At 39.2% G+C, this 20,867-nt stretch overlaps 1 protein-coding gene and 1 long non-coding RNA gene across 5 annotated transcripts; both read right to left on the bottom strand.

Moving 5' to 3' along the window:
- Positions 1-5,523: 5,523 nt before the first annotated feature.
- On the bottom strand, positions 5,524-9,238 carry LOC113687505 (putative late blight resistance protein homolog R1A-3). The gene is made up of 2 exons (XM_027205103.2): positions 6,118-9,238; positions 5,524-5,873 (listed from the first exon to the last, which is right to left on the bottom strand). Exons 1-2 carry the CDS (start codon positions 9,236-9,238, stop codon positions 5,524-5,526), a joined length of 3,471 nt encoding a protein of 1,156 aa, XP_027060904.2.
- A 1,966-nt stretch (positions 9,239-11,204) lies between these two features.
- LOC113743485 (uncharacterized) lies at positions 11,205-18,069 on the bottom strand. Of its 4 annotated transcripts, none has more exons than XR_011814313.1 (6): positions 17,355-18,069; positions 16,840-16,897; positions 16,415-16,718; positions 15,326-15,388; positions 14,307-14,404; positions 11,205-11,269 (listed from the first exon to the last, which is right to left on the bottom strand). It is a non-coding gene; the product is annotated as an uncharacterized lncRNA (long non-coding RNA). The 4 variants fall into 4 exon arrangements; XR_011814314.1 differs by lacking the exon at positions 11,205-11,269 and adding an exon at positions 11,715-12,119; XR_011814312.1 differs by lacking the exon at positions 11,205-11,269 and having other exon boundaries at positions 11,715-14,404.
- Between the last annotated feature and the right edge of the window lie 2,798 nt (positions 18,070-20,867).

Genomic DNA, 20,867 nt, shown 5'->3' with positions numbered 1-20,867 from the left:
GGAACTTAACACTCAGGTGGAGGGTGGATGGGATAGCTCGGAGGGCGTTCAGAGCTGGCCGACCCAGAAACATGTTGTACGAAGATCGCTGCCTGACCACCACGAAATTGACAGGGATAGTCCGGCATTTGGGGGCCTGCCCTACCGTGACCATCAGGGAGATCATTCCCTCCGGATGAATGGGTGGTCCGGTGAAGCCCACCAGTGGCGTTCGGACCGGGGTCAACTGGTCGTCCTTCAACCCGAGCTCCTTGAACACCCGATAGAACATAATGTCGACCGCGCTACCCTGGTCGACATACACTTTCTTCACCCGGAAATTGTTGGTGACCACGTCTATCACTATGGCCTCGTGGTTCCCGGATGCTAGGGGGACCGCATCCCTCGGCCCAAAGGTGATCTCCTCATCCATGCGCAAACGCTTCAAGGAGTCGTCCCCCTCGAGGGGAGGTCGCTTGTTCTTCCGAGCTGTGTGACTGTCTCCGCCCGTGGGGCCCCCAGCGATGGTGTTTATCACCCCCGCTAGGTTCTGGCCGTCCAGGTCGGGGGAGTGGTTCCGAGGAGAGTCACGCCGCTCTGGGCGGTCGCGACGCTGTCCCCCGTTCCTATCTCCGTAGTGGTTGCGCCCGGGCTCCCCACCTGGTCGGCGTACGAACCGCCCTAGAAAGGCTCGCTGGATCAGGTCCTCGATCTCCTTACGCAGGGCCCAACATCCCTCCGTGTTGTGTCCGACGTCGCGGTGAAAGGCGTAGTACTAGTCCTGGTTCCTCTTGTTCCGGGGCGTTCCCATCTTGGGCGGCCGATCTCCCAGCCCTTCCGCCTCCATAACAGCCAAGATCTGTGCTCTGGGCCGTGTCAGAGGGGTGTAGGTCTTCTTTGGGAGAGGCAGCGGAGCAGGGGCCTTCTCCTTCGAGAGCCAGTCGAAGACATTTTTCTTGGCCGGGGCGTCCTTGCCCTCTGGAGGGTTTGTCCGACCCTTCCGATCTCCGAGCTCCCGATCTGATTCTTTCTTCAGGCGACCTGCCTCCTCCGCATTAGCGGCCTCGTGCGCCCTGCGTAGGAGCTCCTCCAGGCTTACGGGAGGCTTCTTGGCCAGATCGTAGAAGAGCTCTTCTACCCGGAGCCCGTTTGTGAAGGCGGCCATTACCACCTTTTCGTCTTTGTCCTTGACCTGCAAGCTCTCCGCATTGAAGCGGGTCATGAAGTTCCTCAGCGACTTGTCAGGCCTTTGTCTGATGGACATCAGGTGGGTTGCGTTTCTCGCGTAAACCTTCGAGGAGACGAACTGAGCTGCAAACTGCGGAGCCAGCTCGGGAAAACTCCGTATAGACCCCGGCTTCAGGCCTTGGAACCAGAGCCAAGCTTTCCCCTTCAGGAACATAGGGAAAGTTTTGCAGCGGATTTCGTCCGCGGCGGTTTGCAGACGCATATGTGTCAGGAAGACCGAAAGGTGGTCTTCCGGGTCTGTAGAGGCATCGTACATCTCGATGCTCGGAATCTTAAACCTCCGGGATAGCGGGTAGTCCTCTATCCCCCGGGTAAAGGGCGAGGTTGCGTAGTTGTCCTCGTACGGCCGTGGCCTCAAGATCTGCTCGAGCTCATCCCGGGCAGGTTCCAGATAAAGGGGGTCGCGGGGTCGGCCCTTGACGGACCGAGCAGGGGAACGCTCGAACCCATTCCTTGTGGACTTCCGTGGGGAGGAGTCTCTGGGACGGCTCCTCGCGGACCGGCCGCGAGAATACCTCTCGCTGTCTCCGACCTCCGAGGCTCGCGGGCGAGGTGGAGTCCGAGGTCGTTTCCTCCTAGGGGGCTGGTCTCGTGACTCCTCCTCCGAAGGGTCAGGGGGTGACTCCTTCTCCTTCCCCTTGGCCTTGGAGGCCTGCGCACCCCTAGCCCCATCTCCCTCCTTCGCCTGTCGGATTATATCTTCCAGCATGGGGAGATTCTCTGTCACGAACTGAAAGATCTGCTGCCTCCGGTCCCCTGAAAGGGCTGATCCCCCGGCGCCCCGAGACGCCTCAGCCTCCTTTCGCTGGGACCCCTCACCGCCCCCAGGGCCGGTGCTCTCTACCGTGCGCTTGGATCGCGTCCTGGCCATCAACACAATCTCACTTACCTTACGGTTCCCACAGACGGCGCCAACTGAAGAAGCACGGAACTTCCCCGGACCGAGCTGAACTGATGATCTCGGGGTGCTGATGGAAGAGCTGATCCTAAGCCTGCAAAACAAACAAAGGTGATCTCACAAAGGGGGCCCGAGGGTAGTCCCCGAGGGCACTCCGACGGTCAAGTTAATTTTCCGGTGAGTATGGGTTCACGGGAGGTATTGACGGTCGGGGGTGAATTGCCAATAGTGAGCGTACCTTGTACAGTTGATGTCTGCTATTATTTATACCTGTGGGGGAGCCCGACCTCCGTACGTTTCGGGACTTGCCCGGAATAGTCGGTATCCCGCACTCAGGGGGATTATCCCCGACCTCTTCGGGATGGACCCTCGCCTCCTCTGGGAGCCCTAGTCGGTGCAGCCCAGGGCTGCTGCCAGGGGTCTGAGGGCCAAGGCCCAGCTCGGCTATTCCTGGGCTGCCACGTGTCCGGGCCCAGAACGGGGCCTCTGCAGCTAGGAATGATGAAAAAAGTTGTACAGATCTCTCTTTCAGAAACTAGGAAAGCTCTGAGCTCAGAAGTAGTTAGATCGAGAGAATTTGTGACAGTCCAATTGGGAGAGCTGGTAAAGAGGGTCTGTCATTGCCCAGTTGGGAAGGCTGGTGCTGGACCTGGGGGGGATAATTTGGCGTTTTCTTTGCAGAAACTTTGTTGCAACTGGCTGTACAACTGGGACTCCACCGATTCTGTTTTGAGAGATGTGAAAAGTCAATCAATCCTACTTTTATTCGCTAAAGTTTTCGCTTTTGTCGAGCAACTTGCTCCCAAGCTTTCTTTCACTGTTTTACCCCAAAAAAAAAACGAAAGTATAAGAAATTTCACAGGTGAAAAAGTAATGAATATTTATATTTCCTTATTTTCAGTCAGTAATGTTTGACGAGCTTATTAGGCTACAACAATTACACGTTTAATCAAGTGCTCAACTCTTTCTGGATATTGAATTCCCAAAAGTGCGACATTTTAAGAAAAATTTTCAAAGGGTAATATTCTTTTTAACTTTTTCTCAAATTGTGAAAAGCGCAATAAGTGAAATCCATTTTTTTTTCTTTCACATGATGCATTTATAAAAATTTTTTACTATTTGTATAGGTACGCAGATATTACTTAAATAACGTACGAATGCATCGTTTAGAAATCATATTTATTGAATTTTTTTTTCAAAACCTTGACTATTTGGGACCCTTTCTTAAAACTCTCATGATTTGGAAATTTCCTCCATAGTTGCGAGTATATATACTCACAAGTAGATATATTATTTATTCATAAGGAATAATTTTGTAGCTGAATTATTGACCCAAAAAGCTGATCTTATATAGAGTCAGCAGGTTAATTTGTTAATGTTTTCATACTATGCACATTGTCGAGAGCTCATATATATTGACTATTTTATTGTCGTTCAAAACTTTCATGGTGAGATTATATAAATAGCAAGAGATTGGTAATTTGGTCAGTTCACGAAATCATATGCTTTTCACATGACTTGGTTTTTTTGGCTGACCGAACTTCGAGCACTATTGAATTGAACCCACAGAGTAGTGCGCAGTATCATAGTCTTGTTTGTGTATCATGGTTACGTCTGGCTGGCAATGATTTTGTGTTTCAATTAGTTATTAGAATAAAATCATGACGCGAGCAGTGTGAACCTAAGACTGTGAAAGTCGTTTTGGTCCATCTTTTAGATCCAGTTAGTCAGTCAGTTAGATGATCCTGGTCGGAAAACACTTCTGGTATTCCTGGTCAAAAGTTCTTGCGATGGGAATAAAAGTACAAAAAAGAAACGCGAGTTGATCTACCAAAGAGTATTTATAAGCAAGTGCACAAAAAAGAAAAGCAAGTTTTGGTGTTTTGGTTCCAAGACACCAAGCAGAATTTGTTAGGTTTGGTTCCAAGAAATTGACCAATGAAAATGAAAGAATTCTTGAAAATTCAATAAAGATAATAATAAGACAAATAAAACGCGTGGTTTGGTCGAATTGACTTAAATTCACGGGTAAAGGGACAGCAGATTTAATTCACGGACGAAAGAGTAGCAGATTTATTATAATAAAAAGAGAGTATAAAAAAGAAAATACGAAATCATAGGAAATAATTCCAAGGTTAAAAGTCACCTAAAATTGAAAATAAAGAAGAGACTAAATAATATAAAATGCTTAACAGTCCAGAAACATAAAAGAGACTAAATAATACAAAATGCTTGACGGGTCCAAAAGATTTATAATTTACTCTCTTGGTTTGATACCTAACCAAAACTCCTCTTAGATTGGAGTGTCGGTTTCCTAAAACTCTTTTGGATTAGTGCATAAGACACTTGCACAGCTGCCCTTAACATATTTAAATTCACTTAAATCCATTGTATTTATAATCACTAAAAAGAGAGATTTATTTATAAAACTTTCCATGTGGGATACAATAACAAACTCAACAAATCTCTATCTTGGTGTGTATCTCATATCGATAAATAGCAAACATGTTTCACCATCTCCATAAAGTCCTAACGAATCCCAATGAACCACAAAAGTGCTAACAGACCTCAAAGACCCACCAACGAGCCAAGATGTAAAAAGTTCAACCGGTCCCAATGGGTCAAAATTTACAAAAGGTTCAATAGATCACAATGAGTTAAAATATCGAACGTAGTAATCTTGCTCCACTTTTTTCATAAAATCCTCAGTGGGTTTCAATGGGTCAAATAACTCTCTTCAAAACTCAACTGAACTCCAACGCGAGATTTTTCTTTACTCTCTATAGCTTTAAATTAATGTTTCGGAATTGATATTGATAGTCTATTATCGTCATCATTGCCGCACCCAAAATCTGAAACTCTAATACTAGTTTGTTAGGTCTAATTTCAGAAAAGTGACCAACAAGAACAATAGGGTTCTTAGTAATTCAATAAAAACAATAACAAAGCAAATAAAAGTTATTGGCCTTTGGGCTAGGGTGCTAGACAACATTAGTGATTCTTCTTATCCTGATTTGATGACTTGGCATTCGAAACAAATTACTAATGGCGTGGAAAGGCAATAAATTTGTAACATTATGTAGCTAAGCAGTAGTATTAACTTACAGAATGCGTGAAACACTCTTGGAACCATAACTAAAATCTTAGGGGGGAAAAAAGATAGCTGCTTCATTCATTTCAATCTTCAAAAACAACACGATTCCTGGGAATGATTCCACCACACAGCTTGAGACAGGATAGGAAACATTAAAGCAACCTAATTAACTGATCTTGATGCTACACTGATACAGCAAAGCCAGTAGCAGTACAGAAGTAAAGGACTAGGAAAAAAAAAACAGGTAAAAGGAGTAAAAGTGGCTGCCCAAACCAAAGATACTTGAGAAGATTAGTAGTCCACCTTATGAAATAAGGATCTTCAGATCAGTATTTCCTAAGTCCATTTGTTCTTCCTGAAGTGGCTCTATAAAACTTGCAGAGAAGGGACAATGAGACACCTCAATAATTTCAAGAGTCGAACTCCCCAAACAAGAAGGGATCTCCTTTAAAGAGCGACAGCTTATCAATGCTAGTTTCTGTAGACTTGGAAAACAGTCCACGCCCTCGTAGGCAGTCCACTTGCCAACATCCAAGTCATCTATTTTCAGGAATCTTACTTTAGGGAAGCCCTCTTTTTCCATGTTCCATATTTCCCCCTTGAAGGCTCGATCAAGTAATTTGAGAACCTCCAGATTGGGAAGATTTTCGATCGCTGAAATTTTGCTCCAAGGGAAACGAAAATTGGATAGAGTCAACTTTCTAATTGCCAAAGGGAATTGAAACTCAAACTAGCATGGATTTGGAGGACGTGCATAATGATTGAACATCAGATTCAGTGATTCTAGGCCACTTAGAAAGTCAAGTACTAGAATGTTGTCTGCTGACACCCAATTATGTTCACTACCCGCAACGAGAATGCATTTCAGCTTGTGGATATTAGGAATTTTAATGAATACCTTGCGGACGATTGCCCAAGAAGAAAGAGATAAACCGGAGAAGGTATGTCAAGATTGTCAAGATTGCAGCTGTGTCAAGATTGTCTGTGGGTAAAAAAAATGAACTAACACTGTAGTTGTCCTTTATTTGTAAGTGCCTTAGCTTCTTCAGATTCCATACAGTATCAGGTAGTAAAACAGTCCGATCAAATGTTTCCACAATGAAAGTCTCCAAATGCAAGAGATTGGCTATAGAAGATGGAATTGAGCTCATATGTCCTAGAATTGCCAAGTACCTCAATTGAACCAGTAATTCTAGTTCTCTAGGAAAAGTAGTACCTACATTTATGTTGCTCAATTCTAACACTCTAACAAGTTTGAAGATACCAAAAATGGATGATCCACAACGTCGGTGCCTTTTACCTCGACCGGAGTGTATTAGAGAATGGATTGTGGGAGCAAATAACCTGGACTTGCAAAAGTGCTCTGGGTTAGAGTTGATACATAGGCGGCGTAGGTTGCGTGGCACTCTGAAAGTATATATCTCATCATACCCACGCACCAGCTGCAGAAAATTTTCTTCTTTGCCTTTTGTCACACAAAACTCATGTAGCAAATCATGAACGCGACAAGCTTTGACACCGCCAATGGATCTTTTCTTGGAAACAATGACCAAGCTTCTGTGGATAAGATCCATTAAGAAATCATTTGCCACATCCTCTGCACTCTTGAACTGAGTTTTCTGGGTAAATCCTTCAGCGCCCCATAACCAAATCAACTTCTCAGCAGTGTGTTCATGGTCTTCTGGAAATGCTCCGAAGTATAGAAAGCATGGCTTCAAATTTTCTGGTAGGTTCTTGTAACTCAACTCTATTGCAGCAGAGCATTGTTCTGTACTAGAGACGATTCTTGAACTTAAACCGTCCACAAGTTCTTTCCGACGACGTTGGTTCTCATTTGCCAGAATTCCAGCTACAATGACGATTGTAAGTGGCAGTCCTCGACACATTTCCACGATTTTCATTTGCAGTTCGCATAATTCTGGCGGAGGCAAATCATTTCCAGGAAATAACTTCATGTTTAGCAAGTCCCGGCTCTCATCAGGAGTCAGCGGACGGAGGAAATGAGGCCCTTCATCAAGTTCATCTCTCAAAGTAGCAATATCAGACTTTCGACTTGTCACGATCACTCTACTGCCGTTTTGATTGTCAGGGAATGATGCTTCCAATCCCTTCCATGCTTCAGCGTCCCATATATCATCCAAAACAATGAGATATCTAGTCCTTAGCAGACCTCTTCTGACTTCTGCAGCCAAATCTTCTTCACACATCTCAGAAAATTTCTCAGGAAGTTTGGAGTGAATACAAGTCAAAATTTCAAGTAACAGATTTTTTCTGTGATACACTTGAGAGACAGTACACCAAGCATGTCTATAAAAATGCGACGTAACTAAAGAATTATTGTAAACTTTTTTAGCTAAAGTTGTCTTGCCAAGTCCTGGCATACCTACAATGGGGACAATTTGCAGAAGGGAGGATCCTCTTGTGAGTCGATTGATTATTGAGGTTGCCTCATCCTCCAATCCCACGATCATGTCATTGATTATTGGCATGCTTCCCTGTGATGGCATGTTATTTGGTCTCTTGGTAGCTTCCTTAACATTGAGATCAAGTGTTTTTTTATCAAAAATGTTCAAGGCCGCAGCTTTGATAATCTTAATTTCTTCTTCAACGGAATCAAATGAGGTTGAAGAAGAATCTAGAATGTCTCCAACCAACAAGGAGTCGATAAGAAATTCTATCTTGTATGCCACCTCAACAACACGATCCCAAAGTGCTTGAAGCTCCTGATCTTCATTGCGCAATTCCACAATTCTTCCCAAGAAGGAGCGCAAGTAAACAAGTTCTTCTTGGATTGCTTGAATTGGATAGTTTGAAAGAGCAACTGAACGAGCATCAGGATTTGTCAAATCTCCGATATATTTTAGAAGAAAATCGATAAATCCCAACTCATTAGTCCTGGGAAACTTGGATGATGGTGATGTTTCTGGATATATCTCTGCAACTATTGCCTTGATAAGCTTTATCCTTTTCAGGAAATCATGAAAAGACTCCAGATCCATTTCCTTGACTGATCCATCTTTAATTTCGTTGAGAGAAAGGGAAAAAATAACAAGTCCTGAATCACAGAGGAGGAGTCCAGTAAGATCTCTCATTTTCTGATCAAACACGTCGGGGTTCCCCTTGAGAATGATTCTCAAGGACCTCAACCCATCATAAACCATTTTCAATCGATCCTTCAAAGACATCATAACACAAGCTCCAGTCTTTAGTATCTCCCAAAGATAGATTAGGAGAGAATCGATGAAGACTCTGAATATGTGCTCATCTTTTTTCTCGTATTGTTGTCTTGATTTCTTTGAAGCAATCAGGGCCTGGAAACAAGTCCTATGCACTTCAGGTTCTACAGGAATGATCTTCGGCAGCAGGTTCCAAACAGGATCGCCTTTTAACGTGAATTTGCAAAGGCTCCACTTGAGATAGTTGAGTGCTGCGTTGACAGCGACAGATTTGGTGTGTGTCAGTAAAGGTCCCAATTGCCCATCATCGATGCCATGAAGTGTAACAAAACAGATGAAGTTTTTCCAGAATGTTAGCTTCTCATCATCTTCTAAGACATCTATTAAGCCGATGTTCCGGAGGCTCTCCAGAAGAGAGTTCATGACATCCATTAGGTCATCTTTCTTTACCAGGGACTTGCTAGACAACCTTGATGAGCTGTCTAAATCCTCGATTTCTTCTACGAGAGATGACGCTTCTTCTTCTAGACCATCGAGGAAATATATAGCAAGGTCCATACGATATCCTTCTTCCACACTAGTAAGATAGAACTCGTGAATCGCCTGCCCCAGTTTGGAAATGAAATCTTTCATCCTAGCAACCAGTGCTCCTAGATTTGCATCATCATCATCGCCCCACTTTCTCACAGATAGAAGAAATGGTCTGAAAGTTCCTAGAAATATTTTTGCTGTCCTCAAGTCAGTGAACTCGTCCTCCCAAACTCGAGTTTTAGGACACAGATCCTCCAGCAACTGCAGATCATCCAAGATGGCTGAAATGCAAGTAAGACAACTGGAGGCCATTTAACGAAAGGAAGATGAGTTAAATTTAGAGATGAAGTAAGTCAATGAATATGGCTAGGAATGATGAAAAAAGTTGTACATATCTCTCTTTCAGAAACTAGAAAGCTCGGAGCTCAGAAGAAGTTAGATCGAGGTTGTCGAGAGAATTTGTGCACAGTCCAATTGGGAGGGCTGGTAAAGAGGGTCTGTCATTGCCCAGTTGGGAGGGCTGGTGCTGGACCTGGTGGGCTAATTTGGCCTTTTCTTTGCAGATTTGTTGCAAATATATAAAGTATTTCACATCTGGCTGATATAAATCTTTCTTTATACCTATTCTTGGCTGGATATAGTTATTTATCCTTTCTATTGCAGAAGCAGTGGAGGGCTACTGAATTATTGGGCTCCTCACTGGCATTATTTCATCTTAATATGTGGACTCCACCGGTTCTGTTTTGAGATGTGAAAAGTCAATCAATCCTACTTTTATTCGCTAAAGTTTTCGCTTTTGTCGAGCAACTTGCGCTTCTTTTCACAGTTTACTTTCACAGTTTTGCCCAGAAAAAAAAAAGGGAAAGTATAAGAAATTTCACAATTTCACAGGTGAAAAAGTAATGAATTCCTCTGCTAGAACATTTATATTTCCTTATTTTCAGTCAGAATGTTTGACAAGCCAATTAGGCTACAACAGTATACACGTTTAATCAAGTGCTCAACTCTTTCTGGATTTTGAATTCCAAAAAAGTGAGACATTTTAAGAAAAATTTTCAAAGGGTAATATTTTTTTTTAAACTTTTTCTCAAACTGTGGAAAGCGCATTTAGTGAAATGCAATCTTTTTTTTTTATCACATGATGCATTTATAAATTTTTTTTTACAATTTATATAGGTAGATATTACTTAAATAACGTATGACTGTATCGTTTAGAAATCACATTTATTGAATTTTTTTTCCAAAACCTTGACTATTTGGGACCTTTTCTTAAAACTCTTATGATGTGGAAATTTCCTCCGTTGTTGCTAGTATATATACTCACAACTAGATATATTATTTATTCATAAGGAATAATTTTGTAGCTGAATTATTGACCCAAAAAACCTGGACTTATATAGCGTCAGCAGGTCATAGAAAATTGAACCAGTGCATGCTGTTTATTATCTTTCGGGAAGTGCTAAAAATTAGTAGGACTCTATTTTCATTTGTTTATCTTTGACACTTTTTTTTGTCTAAATAGTTTCAACAACTTGCTCATTATAACCTTTGATTTTTATTGGCTCCTTATAATACTTACTAAGAATATGAAAAATTATTAATGAACCTGTTAATTTGTTAATGTTCTCATAATATGCACATTATCGAGAGCTCATATTGACTATTTTGTTATGGTTCAAAACTTTCGTGGTGAGATTATAAATAGCAAGAGATTGGTAATTTGGTCAGTTCACGAAATCATATGCTTTTCACATGACTGGTTTTTTTGGCTGACCGAACTTCGAGCACCAAAAACCAAATACAGAATTGTTTGATTCCATTGAGTTGAACCACAGAGTGGTGCGCAGTATCATATTCTTGTTTGTGTATCATGGTTACGTCTAGCTGGCAATGATTTTGTGTTTCAATTAGTTATTAGAATAAAATCATTACTTGAGCAATGTGAACCTAAGAGTGTGAAAGTCGTTTTGATCCATCTTTTAGATCCAGTTAGTCAGATAATCCAGGTCTGAAAACACTATTGGTATTCCTGGTCAAAAGGTCTTGTGATGGGAATAAAATCACATAAAGGAAACGCAAGTTGATCTACCAAGAGTATTTATAAGCAAGTACCTTTTCCCGAGACTCCATGCAGAATTTGTCGGGTCTGATTCCAAGCAATTGACCAATAAAAGTAAGAGGATTTTTGGCAACCCAATAAAAATAATAATATAGCAAATAAAGCACATGGTTCAGTCGAATTGACCTATATCTAGGTACTAGGAGGAGATCACCGCGCATCGCGCGGTGGATGAATGGAATTATGCCCACTAATGTCCGATATATTTTTGAAATATTGTAATCCTGATGAATTAAAATAATAAAGATGAATTCAGGATTATGTTTTGAATAAGTATATTGATAATTAAAATTTGAGGAAAAGTAATAAGAAGATTGGAAAATGAGTAATGTAATGTATTTAATAGTGCAATACGGAAAAGCAGTGATGATTAGTAGGCATGAAAGTGGTGATGATTAGTAGTGTAATATGTTCAATAGAGTTGAATCCTTAATATCGGGAGCTCTCCCAATAACATAGCTATATCTTGAGATATAGAACTCATATGACCATGACTCTTAAAGATAAAAATAGTGTGATTTGTGGATGTCTAGAGAGACCTGTAGTTGTTTGAGAAGATGCAATGGTATGAGACGGAGCACGTGCTTTATAGCCACAGCTTTGTATGTGTATCAAAATCAACCATAAATTTACAAAAGGTAGGTTGGAACCATAGCTTTGCATTGTACAAAATTAAGGATGCTGTCATCTAATACTGTGATAAATTGTTGAAGCCAAACACTTCCTAATTGAAGAAAAACACAATTCAGTTGAACGCAATAACGCTATCATAGAAAAAAAAATATGAGAAAGGAATTATCGAATAAGTAAAGAGGCCAGTTGATCCCTAGACAATCGTTGATGTTCCCATAAATATATTTATACATAAATAATTTTGGATGATTACTAATCATCACCGAGGCAAGAATTAAGAAAAAAAAAGAAATTCAAACTGTCAAATGCACACTGATCGTGGTTGGAAAGATATTATCTTGCGTCTTGATCATGACAGTATAGGAGAAAAGCGAAAAAGCAGTCATCTCAAGTAGTTAATCAACTTTCGCACTCTTCATCCTAGAAATTCAGCCCGTAATTCTGTCAGAAGTACCATATCACAAGTGATTATTTAAAACAAGATCAATGAAAAGAATCTTAGGAGCGATTTGAAAATTTGAAAAATGTGACAATATTGTAAAACAAGTACACTGGAGTCATCTAACTGGTTTTCATCATTTTATAAGAAAGAACAAGGGTATGTGATGACTTGAAATTCAAAAACTCAAATTAAAACATATTTCTAATAAAAGATAAAAATGTAATCCCCTAACAAAGTTGACGTTAACTGTTTAAACAATGATAGGTTGTAATTTTATCATTTATTTTATTATTAATTTTCCCTATTACCTGACCCGATGTGAATTAATTGCTGGATTCTACTCACTTTTAGTATTTTACATATATTTCAGGGAGTAGAACGAAAATACCATAATAAGTGCCGATTTGACAGTTATCAGGAAAGAGTTCAAGTAGCAGGCATTCAGGACATTTTTGGAACAAGAAGATACAAGGCCTTTTTGGTAATTCGCAGAGCGCAGCATTAAAAGGAGGAACGAAGGGCTGAAGTGGGAGTCTTCTTCCTCCCCCTGGGGGAGCCGCCGCACAGTAGGGAGCTGGCTTCCCTCTTAGTTTTTTCCATTTTTATAGTTTAGCTTTTCCTTTGACCGTTTGGTCTCCTTCGTCTTGTAGTGGAAAGCTTTTGACTTTTCCTTGGAATCTTTTGTGGCTACCTCCTACGTGAGTCAGGAGCATTGAAGACAAAATCATCCTTTGTAACCTTACTTTGCTTTATTCCTTCGATTGAATTGAAGTTTCCTAAATTTCTATACTATGGCCGCGACTGATGCTTTGATTTTACATGGGTTTTCCTCATCAGCAATGAGCTAAACCCCTTTGTCTAGTCAAGGGACAACTGAGGCTCTGGTTTGCCTAAAAATTGTGAGATCGTTTTAATTTAATCTTTTCCTTTTATTTATTGGTATCCGCATATTTCTTGGTTGCTATGCTTATGGTTATTTAATTAATTGATTGTCTTGGATCCAGATAATTAGTTGATTGGATAATCTATTGTCAATTAGGGCATTAAATCCGTAATTGTTTAATTGCTCTAAAATAGTGGCAACTGGCATGATTAGGTTTGTGTCAGGGGAATACGCGGGCTAATCTAAAATAACCCTGGTAGTGCGTTATTTGGTTAGAATAGGGCTCCTCTAATACGTAAGGCAATTGGGGAATTAAATTCTATGGGCGTACCTAGGATTATTTCTCAATTAGAGCAGTGATTAACGGGCGTACCTTGATCACCGACACAGTAAGGAGGGGTTGACTGCCATCGCTTGTTTGGTAGTTATAACCTATTTATTGATGAATAATTGGAATTGCCTTTGCTTCAATGATCAACTAGGTGAACCATTGCTGAAGTTATTCCTTGGCTAGATCCTTAATTATCATTCATTTGATTTTAGTAAATTGTTATTTAATTTCTAGTTGGCTATTTTATTTTTATTATTTTACTTTTAGTTGGATTGCTTAAATTGTTACCCCTGAGATAAAAACACCCCCCTTTGTCACTGTGAACTTGAAAAGAAATAATTACTCCCAGTCCCTGTGGATTCGACCCTGCTTACCACTATCTACAGAAATTAAGTTTAGCTGAGCAGGTTTTTATTATTGCACAGGCTGACGACCTGTCAAACAACCAGTCAAATAGAAAGTTGAAACTCCCGTGGATTATATGAGGGTATACCACTTAAAAGTATAATGTTGCAGATTTAATATTGAAGGCCTTATGAGGTGAACCATTTTATGTTGTCAACTTACAATGAATCGACTCTAAACATTTCAAGCTGATGTAATCTGAAACGCAAACTTTAAGAAAGGAGCTGATGTAATCTGGAATGCATACCAAAATGAACCATTTTTAAGAAAATTTTCTTTTGGTTGCTAATATTCGAATAAAATGCTAGGTCCTAATAAATGCTATAGTGAAACTATAGTCAAATTTCAGCCCAATCCATAATATTCGAACAAAATGCTAGGTCCTAATCAATGCTATACTGAACAATAGTTCGTCAAATTCCAACTATTGCCAGCCCCATTTCTCACCTCAAATTCAATTTTGAAAGTTCTATCACCCTCCCTATATGGGGAAACCAACCCAGATACAAAATAAAAAAAAATTTCTTTTGCGGCAAGACTTCACACTGAGTTGATAGAGCATCTTACCTTCACGGAACTTGTATGCAAAATTCAACATTAAGCAAAAGTAGCAGTCTTCGATACCTCTTTATGTCAATACAATGCAATCCATAAAATGGTTTTACCTGGGAACAGAATGTTAAAAGATATAAGAGCGTCGGCATAAAAACCTTAATTTACTGTTTGTTTCTTAATGACCATACCAACAAAATTATAAACAATAATATTTTCCAATTATATAGAGTTACCATTTTGGAAAATGGTCAATGGTTCTCAAAAAGAGAGAACAAATGATCTGCTATATTTGCACTTGTCAAACCAGAAAATACATTATTCACATAATTTAATACATTATTCAAGAAGAAGAAAGAGATGTAAATTTTTAAAGCCAATGTCACCACTGAATTTGAGAATAAGAAGCAAAAACACCAAAAACATGAGAATTTTGATACATTGATGACCACTCAACTCCTTTTTGACCTCAACCAAGTTCCAGTGATTCTAGAATTCTACTGATTTTAAAAAAAATTGGAATGATATATAAATAATTTTAAAAAATAATACAACGATGAAACTAATAATAAAGGACAAAGTACAAAATATGACTACTCTTGCAATATGTAAGAAAAATATTAACAGATCATTTTCTGTGTTTAACAACTATTTTTAACTGCCTAAACTCTTGCAATTTTAGTCCATCTGCTGCCAAATAACTTTTGTGCCTGCATATCATCTCTAAATTATATAATACACTCCCCATAACAAGAAAATTGGTCATTTGGCTTGAAATGATTAGATTGGTTAAATATGCAATCTTAGAGAACATGTTATCTGATGGAAAACCAAATTTATGGTATACAAAGTCAAAGAAATTTCAAATACACACACACACACAAACACCAAAACACATACACTAAGCATCAATAGCATCTTCCAGTTATTCCTTCAATTGATTTCAAAAAGTTGAATGATTTCATAAAGACGAACAAGTAGCCAAGAATAAATGCATAATTTAGTATTTCTAAGAAAAATGGCAATTTACTTACCGCTTCTAGCCTGTACAAAAAATCTAATATTTGGGACTTCTTCTTTGGCAAATGTTTTACTACCTACAAGCATCAAAACCATTTATATTAGTCGTATTAAGCAAAAACTGCCCCTAGGTAAAAAGCAATTGGTTAGTTTGTACAACTTAGATTCATAAGATAGATATTGATAAGTCCTATCAAGAAAAGTACTATTTTCAAGTCAACGCTGATAAAATTAGTCCAGCCATTACAGCAGTTTCAGTCTAATTAAGCAGAATTGAACATAAAGCCATCATGGATACAAAAACAAGAGACCAAAAAAATCCCAACAATGGCAGGAAAAGACTCAAAACAAGAAATAACCAGACACTATGCACTAAATTTGGAGTAATTTACCTTACTCCAGGGGTTAAAAAAAAGGTTCCTACTCATTCCTTTCTCCGGATTAATTCACCGACAAAAACTTAAGCAAAATTGATTAAATTAGATCAAAGATTGTTTATAGCGCAAAAACACTACGGCTCAACTAATTTTTTCAACATCTATTCTCTCGTAACAACTCAGCAGATGCTCAAGAATAAGAAAGAAAAAGGAAATATTCCAAATGGGTCCAAATGCGTAGAGACTGAGTTTTTTTTAAAGTTCTAAAAAAATTTAAGAAAATAAAAGAGCAGACGACACCTCCGGAGAACAGAATAAAATCTAGTAGATCTACAAGCCATTTGTAACGTATCTCAGAGAAAAAATAAAAGAGAAAATAAAGGTCCGAAAATAAAACTTGTGATACTGATAATGGTTGCAACCAGTCAAGAAAAGTGAGTAGTCAAAGAAAATTTCGACAAAAACCTGCAAAATAACAAAATAATTATGGCAAAAAAGAAAGAAGAAATTAGGCATAAAATAGATAGAAATACTTCAGCAAGAAAATGAAACCAGTACCATGGAAACCTACAGATCCAAACAATAGAAAAGAAAACGATAGCAACAAAATAGATCGTAAATAACTACTTTAATAAAAGGAAAAAATAAAGGCTGTATAGAGAAAGGTTGTAAAAAAATTAAAAATGAAAATTAGGCTAATTAAGAGAGAAAGAGAAAGGAAAATACCCTTTAACCTGCAAGAAGAAGACCAATGTATGACCTCTGATTTGTCTTGCACTGTTGTTTAATGTTTAATTAAAGGAGAAGCAAGGGAGAAGGAACCAGAGAAGAAAGAGAGAAAATAGCTTCGAAGAAGAAGAGACACGGTGAGCGGCGTAAATGAATTCTCAGCAACTCTGTCCATCCAATAAGGAGGCGAAATCTCAATTTTGTCCTCAATTGAATCCATCATCTCAATTGATCGGGGGAACTACCATCAATTCACCAATAAGGAGATGCCAAGTCAGCAATTAAAACTCAATTGAGAACCCTGGCATTCGCACATAGACTATATATGTTAACAAGCAGAGCATGTAATCGAGCGAGGCAACTGAAAGAGTAAATATGAAAGCACACCAGCATGATATGAAAGCAAGCAGAAGACAAAATACCTTAAGCAGTAAACGGAGGCTAAGAGAGGACACGGTAGAGGGGCGAGCCGAAGTTGGCCTGCATAAGCAAAAGCGACATAAAGGTTAAGAAAATAGCGGAAAGCAGGGAACATAACAAAAGGGAAGCAATTATAAGAAGCACAAAGAGCTGCGAATAAACTGAAAGGAAAGGGACCAAAAAGGAACACACGAGCAGCGCACTAAACGCAGTCCAGGGGGAAAAGAGAACAAAAGCTGGGAACAACACAGTGCCGGCAACAAAATGCTAGGCAAGACGGGGGTTTTGTTCAGCGGCAATCCGAGGACAATCGTAGGCCTGGGAGGAGGTATTAACGGTATGGGGGAAAGACCGAGCCCAAATATTGGCAAGCAAAGGGGTGTAAGCAGCAGAGGCAGCCCGGAATTATAATGGACAACACGGGGAGACAGAGGGAGAGGGAGAGGGAGGGGGACGGCGGCGGGGCGGGGGTGGGGGGGGAGTGGAAGCTGAGCAACGAAAGAGCAGCGGAGATAACCTGGTGCAGCAAAGAGGGCAATGGCAAGGAGCAGCAACAACACCAAAACAGGAACAAAAGGGCAAATAGCGGCCTTCGACGAGCAGGCAAGAGGAGAAGCACCATGGTTCATGATGGCAGTCAACTAATAGGTCAGGTTGGAAGAGGTCAGAGCAGGTGGGAGAAGGCGTGCAAGATAGCTAAAGGAACAGTTTTGTGTGAGGGGAAAGCGGAAGTGGGTGAAGAAGTAAGTGGGGGAAGATGGATGCAGGATGGAGGCAGGATGGAGTAGATGGAGACAGGACTGAGGAGCAGGAAAACAGTACAAAATGAAAGACGGGGCAGCGGAGCGGGAAGGCGTACAAGAGTGGAAGGCAAACAGCAAGTTGGGAGTGGGAGCAGCTGGAGCACGTGGCAAGCTCAAGACAGCAACTCCAGAAGGCCACAACAGAGCTAAACAGTGGCAACGAAAAAGGAAGAAGAGAGATGCAACGACCACCTGACGGAGCCAACCTAACGGATGCAGGCAAATAGGGCCAACGAAAGACGGGTCGTACAAGGTGAAACTTGAGTTGAGGGTAAAACTTGAGGGTAAAACTTGAGCTGCAAAGAATACCGCACAAGGAGGAAAAGCTTCAGCTTGGTGGAGTTGGTACACAGGAGACTGAGCAAGTGGCAGAGAAGTGACCCACGACCTCAGCCAGCCTCCCACCGAGCAAGAAGAAAAAAAGAAAAGAAGAAAACAGCCGGGGGGGGGGAAATAAACAACGCAGCCGCTCCACGCCAGCATCAAACAAACGAATCCCCAGTCGCCACGCGGAGGACGACCACGTCCACGTGTACACCAGGCTTCCGCCCTTAGTCTATATAGTTAATAAAGGGATAGCAAATTTAATCTATGGGTAAAAGGATAACAAATTTATTATAACAAAAAAAGAATATAAAAGAAAGAGTGCGAAATCCTAGGATATAATTCCAAGGCTAAAAGGCACTTAAAACTAAAAATACAAAACAGACTAAATAATTCAAATTGCTTGACGATCCAAAGGTTCATAATTTGCTCTTTTCGTTTGATACTTAACCAAAACTCCTCTCAAATTAGATATGGGTCTCCTAAAATTCTCTTGAACTAGTGCATACGGTACTTGGATTGATGTCTTTAACACATTTAAATCATTATCATTATCATTATCATTATTATATAAAAAGTACAATGAGTCCACTTTGGAGTGCGGGTGTAATCAGCATTTTGATCTTAATTTCTGTTATTTCAATTATGCCCTTTTAAATTTGTTATTAAGGCTTCATTTAATCTTAATTGTGGATTAAAGTTTAATTATTGCACCCAAGGCAAGACAAAGGGTCACAACTGACTAGAACTTCTGTTATTTCAATTGTGTCCTTTTAAATTGTTGTTAAGGCTTCATATAATTTAATTATGAGTTAAAGTTTAATTATTGTGCCTAAGGTAAGACAAAGGGTTACAAGTGACTAGAACTCCAAAACTAAAAACATCATATTTAATAGAGAAGATGTCATCCATTGCATATTCTCGGGACATGAAACCACTGCCCAAAAAAAATAGCATCTAGGATATACTTTAATTATTGTACTCAAGTAAGACAAAGGGTCACAAGTGACTAAAAATTTTGTTATTCTAATTATGCCCTTTTAAATTTGTTGTTAAAGCTTCATTTAATCTTAATTGTGGGTTAAAGTTTAATTATTGTACCTAGGTATTCCAATTATGCCCTTTTTAATTTGTTGTTAAGGTTTCATATAATCTTAATTGTGGATTAAAGTTTAATTATTGCACCCAAGGTAAGACAAAGGGACACAAGTGACTAGAAATTTTGTTATTCCAATTATGCCCTTTTTAATTTGTTGTTAAGGTTTCATATAATCTTAATTGTGGATTAAAGTTTAATTATTGCACCCAAGGTAAGACAAAGGGTCACAAGTGACTAGAACTCCAAAACTAAAAACATCATATTTAATAGAGAAAATGTCATCCATTGCATATTCTCGGGACATAAAACCACTTTCCAAAAAAAAAAATAGCATCCAGGATATAGTTGTAAGTGGTAGTGCATTAATAGCAACCCTCAAAACAACAAAAACTGAAAAAACTGAAAACTATTCATAAAATGACATAACTAAATAGCAAATGAACCAAGAAGATGAGAATAACAATCCAATAAGATTAACTATAGGAGAAGATTTTTTAGATTTTGATTCTTTCAATAAGTCACACATTATTTCTAGGGAGATGCACTTGCAAATTGATGACGGCTGGGGACATCGCATTAAGATTGAATTCAAAAATTCTCCAAAAAAGTACCATGAGTCTATTTTGGAGTGCGAGCGTAAGCAGTATTTTGATCTTAGTTTCTGTTATTCCAATTATGCCCTTTTAAATTTGTTATTAAGGCTTCATTTAATCTTAATTGTGGATTAAAGTTTAATTATTGCATCTAAGGCAAGACAAAGGGTCACAACTGACTAGAACTTCTGTTATTTCAATTATGCCCTTTTAAATTTGTTGTTAAGGCTTCATATAATTTAATTATGGGTTAAAGTTTAATTATTGTGTCTAAGGTAAGACAAAGGGTTACAAGTGACTAGAACTCCAAAACTAAAAACATCATATTTAATAGAGAAGATGTCATCCATTGCATATTCTCGGGACATGAAACCACTGCCCAAAAAAAAAATAGCATCTAGGATATAGTTGTAAGTGGTAGTGTATAAAAAGTACCATGAGTCTACTTTGGAGTGTGAGTGTAAGCAGTATTTTGATCATAATTTCTGTTATTCCAATTATGCCCTTTTAAATTTGTTGTTAAGGCTTCATTTAATCTTAATTGTGGGTTAAAGTTTAATTATTGTACCCAGGTAAGACAAAGGGCCACAAGTGACTAGAAATTTTGTTATTCCAATTATGCCTTTTTAAAATTGTTGTTAATGTTTCATATAATCTTAATTGTGGGTTAAAGTTTAATTATTACACCCAAGGTAAGACAAAGGGTCACAAGTGACTAGAATTCCAAAACTAAAAACATCATATTTAATAGAGAAAATGTCATCCATTGCATATTCTTGGGACATGAAACCACTTTCCAAAAAAAAAACATCCAGGATATAGTTGTAAGTGGTAGTACATTTATAGCAACCCTCAAAACAAGAAAAACTGAAAACTATTCATAAAATGACATAAAGTGAATAGCAAATGAACCAAGAAGATGAGAATAACAATCCAATAAGATTAACCATTAGAGAAGAGTTTTTAGATTTTCATTCTTTCAATAAGTCACACATTATTTCCAGGGAGATGCACTTGCAAATTGATGATGGCTGGGGACATCTCATTAAGATTGAATTCAAAAATTCTCCAAAAAAGTACCATGAGTCTACTTTGGAGTGCGAGTCTAAACAGTATTTTGATCTTAGTTTCTGTTATTCCAATTATGCCCTTTTAAATTTGTTATTAAGGCTTCATTTAATCTTAATTGTGGATTAAAGTTTAATTATTGC

Source organism: Coffea arabica, chromosome 5e, assembly GCF_036785885.1.
Source record: "Coffea arabica cultivar ET-39 chromosome 5e, Coffea Arabica ET-39 HiFi, whole genome shotgun sequence".
Classification (NCBI taxonomy): Eukaryota; Viridiplantae; Streptophyta; class Magnoliopsida; order Gentianales; family Rubiaceae; genus Coffea; species Coffea arabica.
The sequence above is the reverse complement of the archived record's forward strand: the minus strand, read 5'-3'. Positions and strand labels throughout refer to the sequence as shown.

Excerpts from the sequence above, each read along its gene's own strand:
- LOC113687505 (XM_027205103.2), bottom strand. The coding sequence starts at position 9,238 with ATGGCCTCCAGTTGTCTTACTTGCATTTCAGCCATCTTGGATGATCTG. Across the intron at positions 5,874-6,117 it reads CTTGGGCAATCGTCCGCAAG|CGATCGAAAATCTTCCCAAT; the intron begins GTATTCATTAAA and ends GCAAAATTTCAG.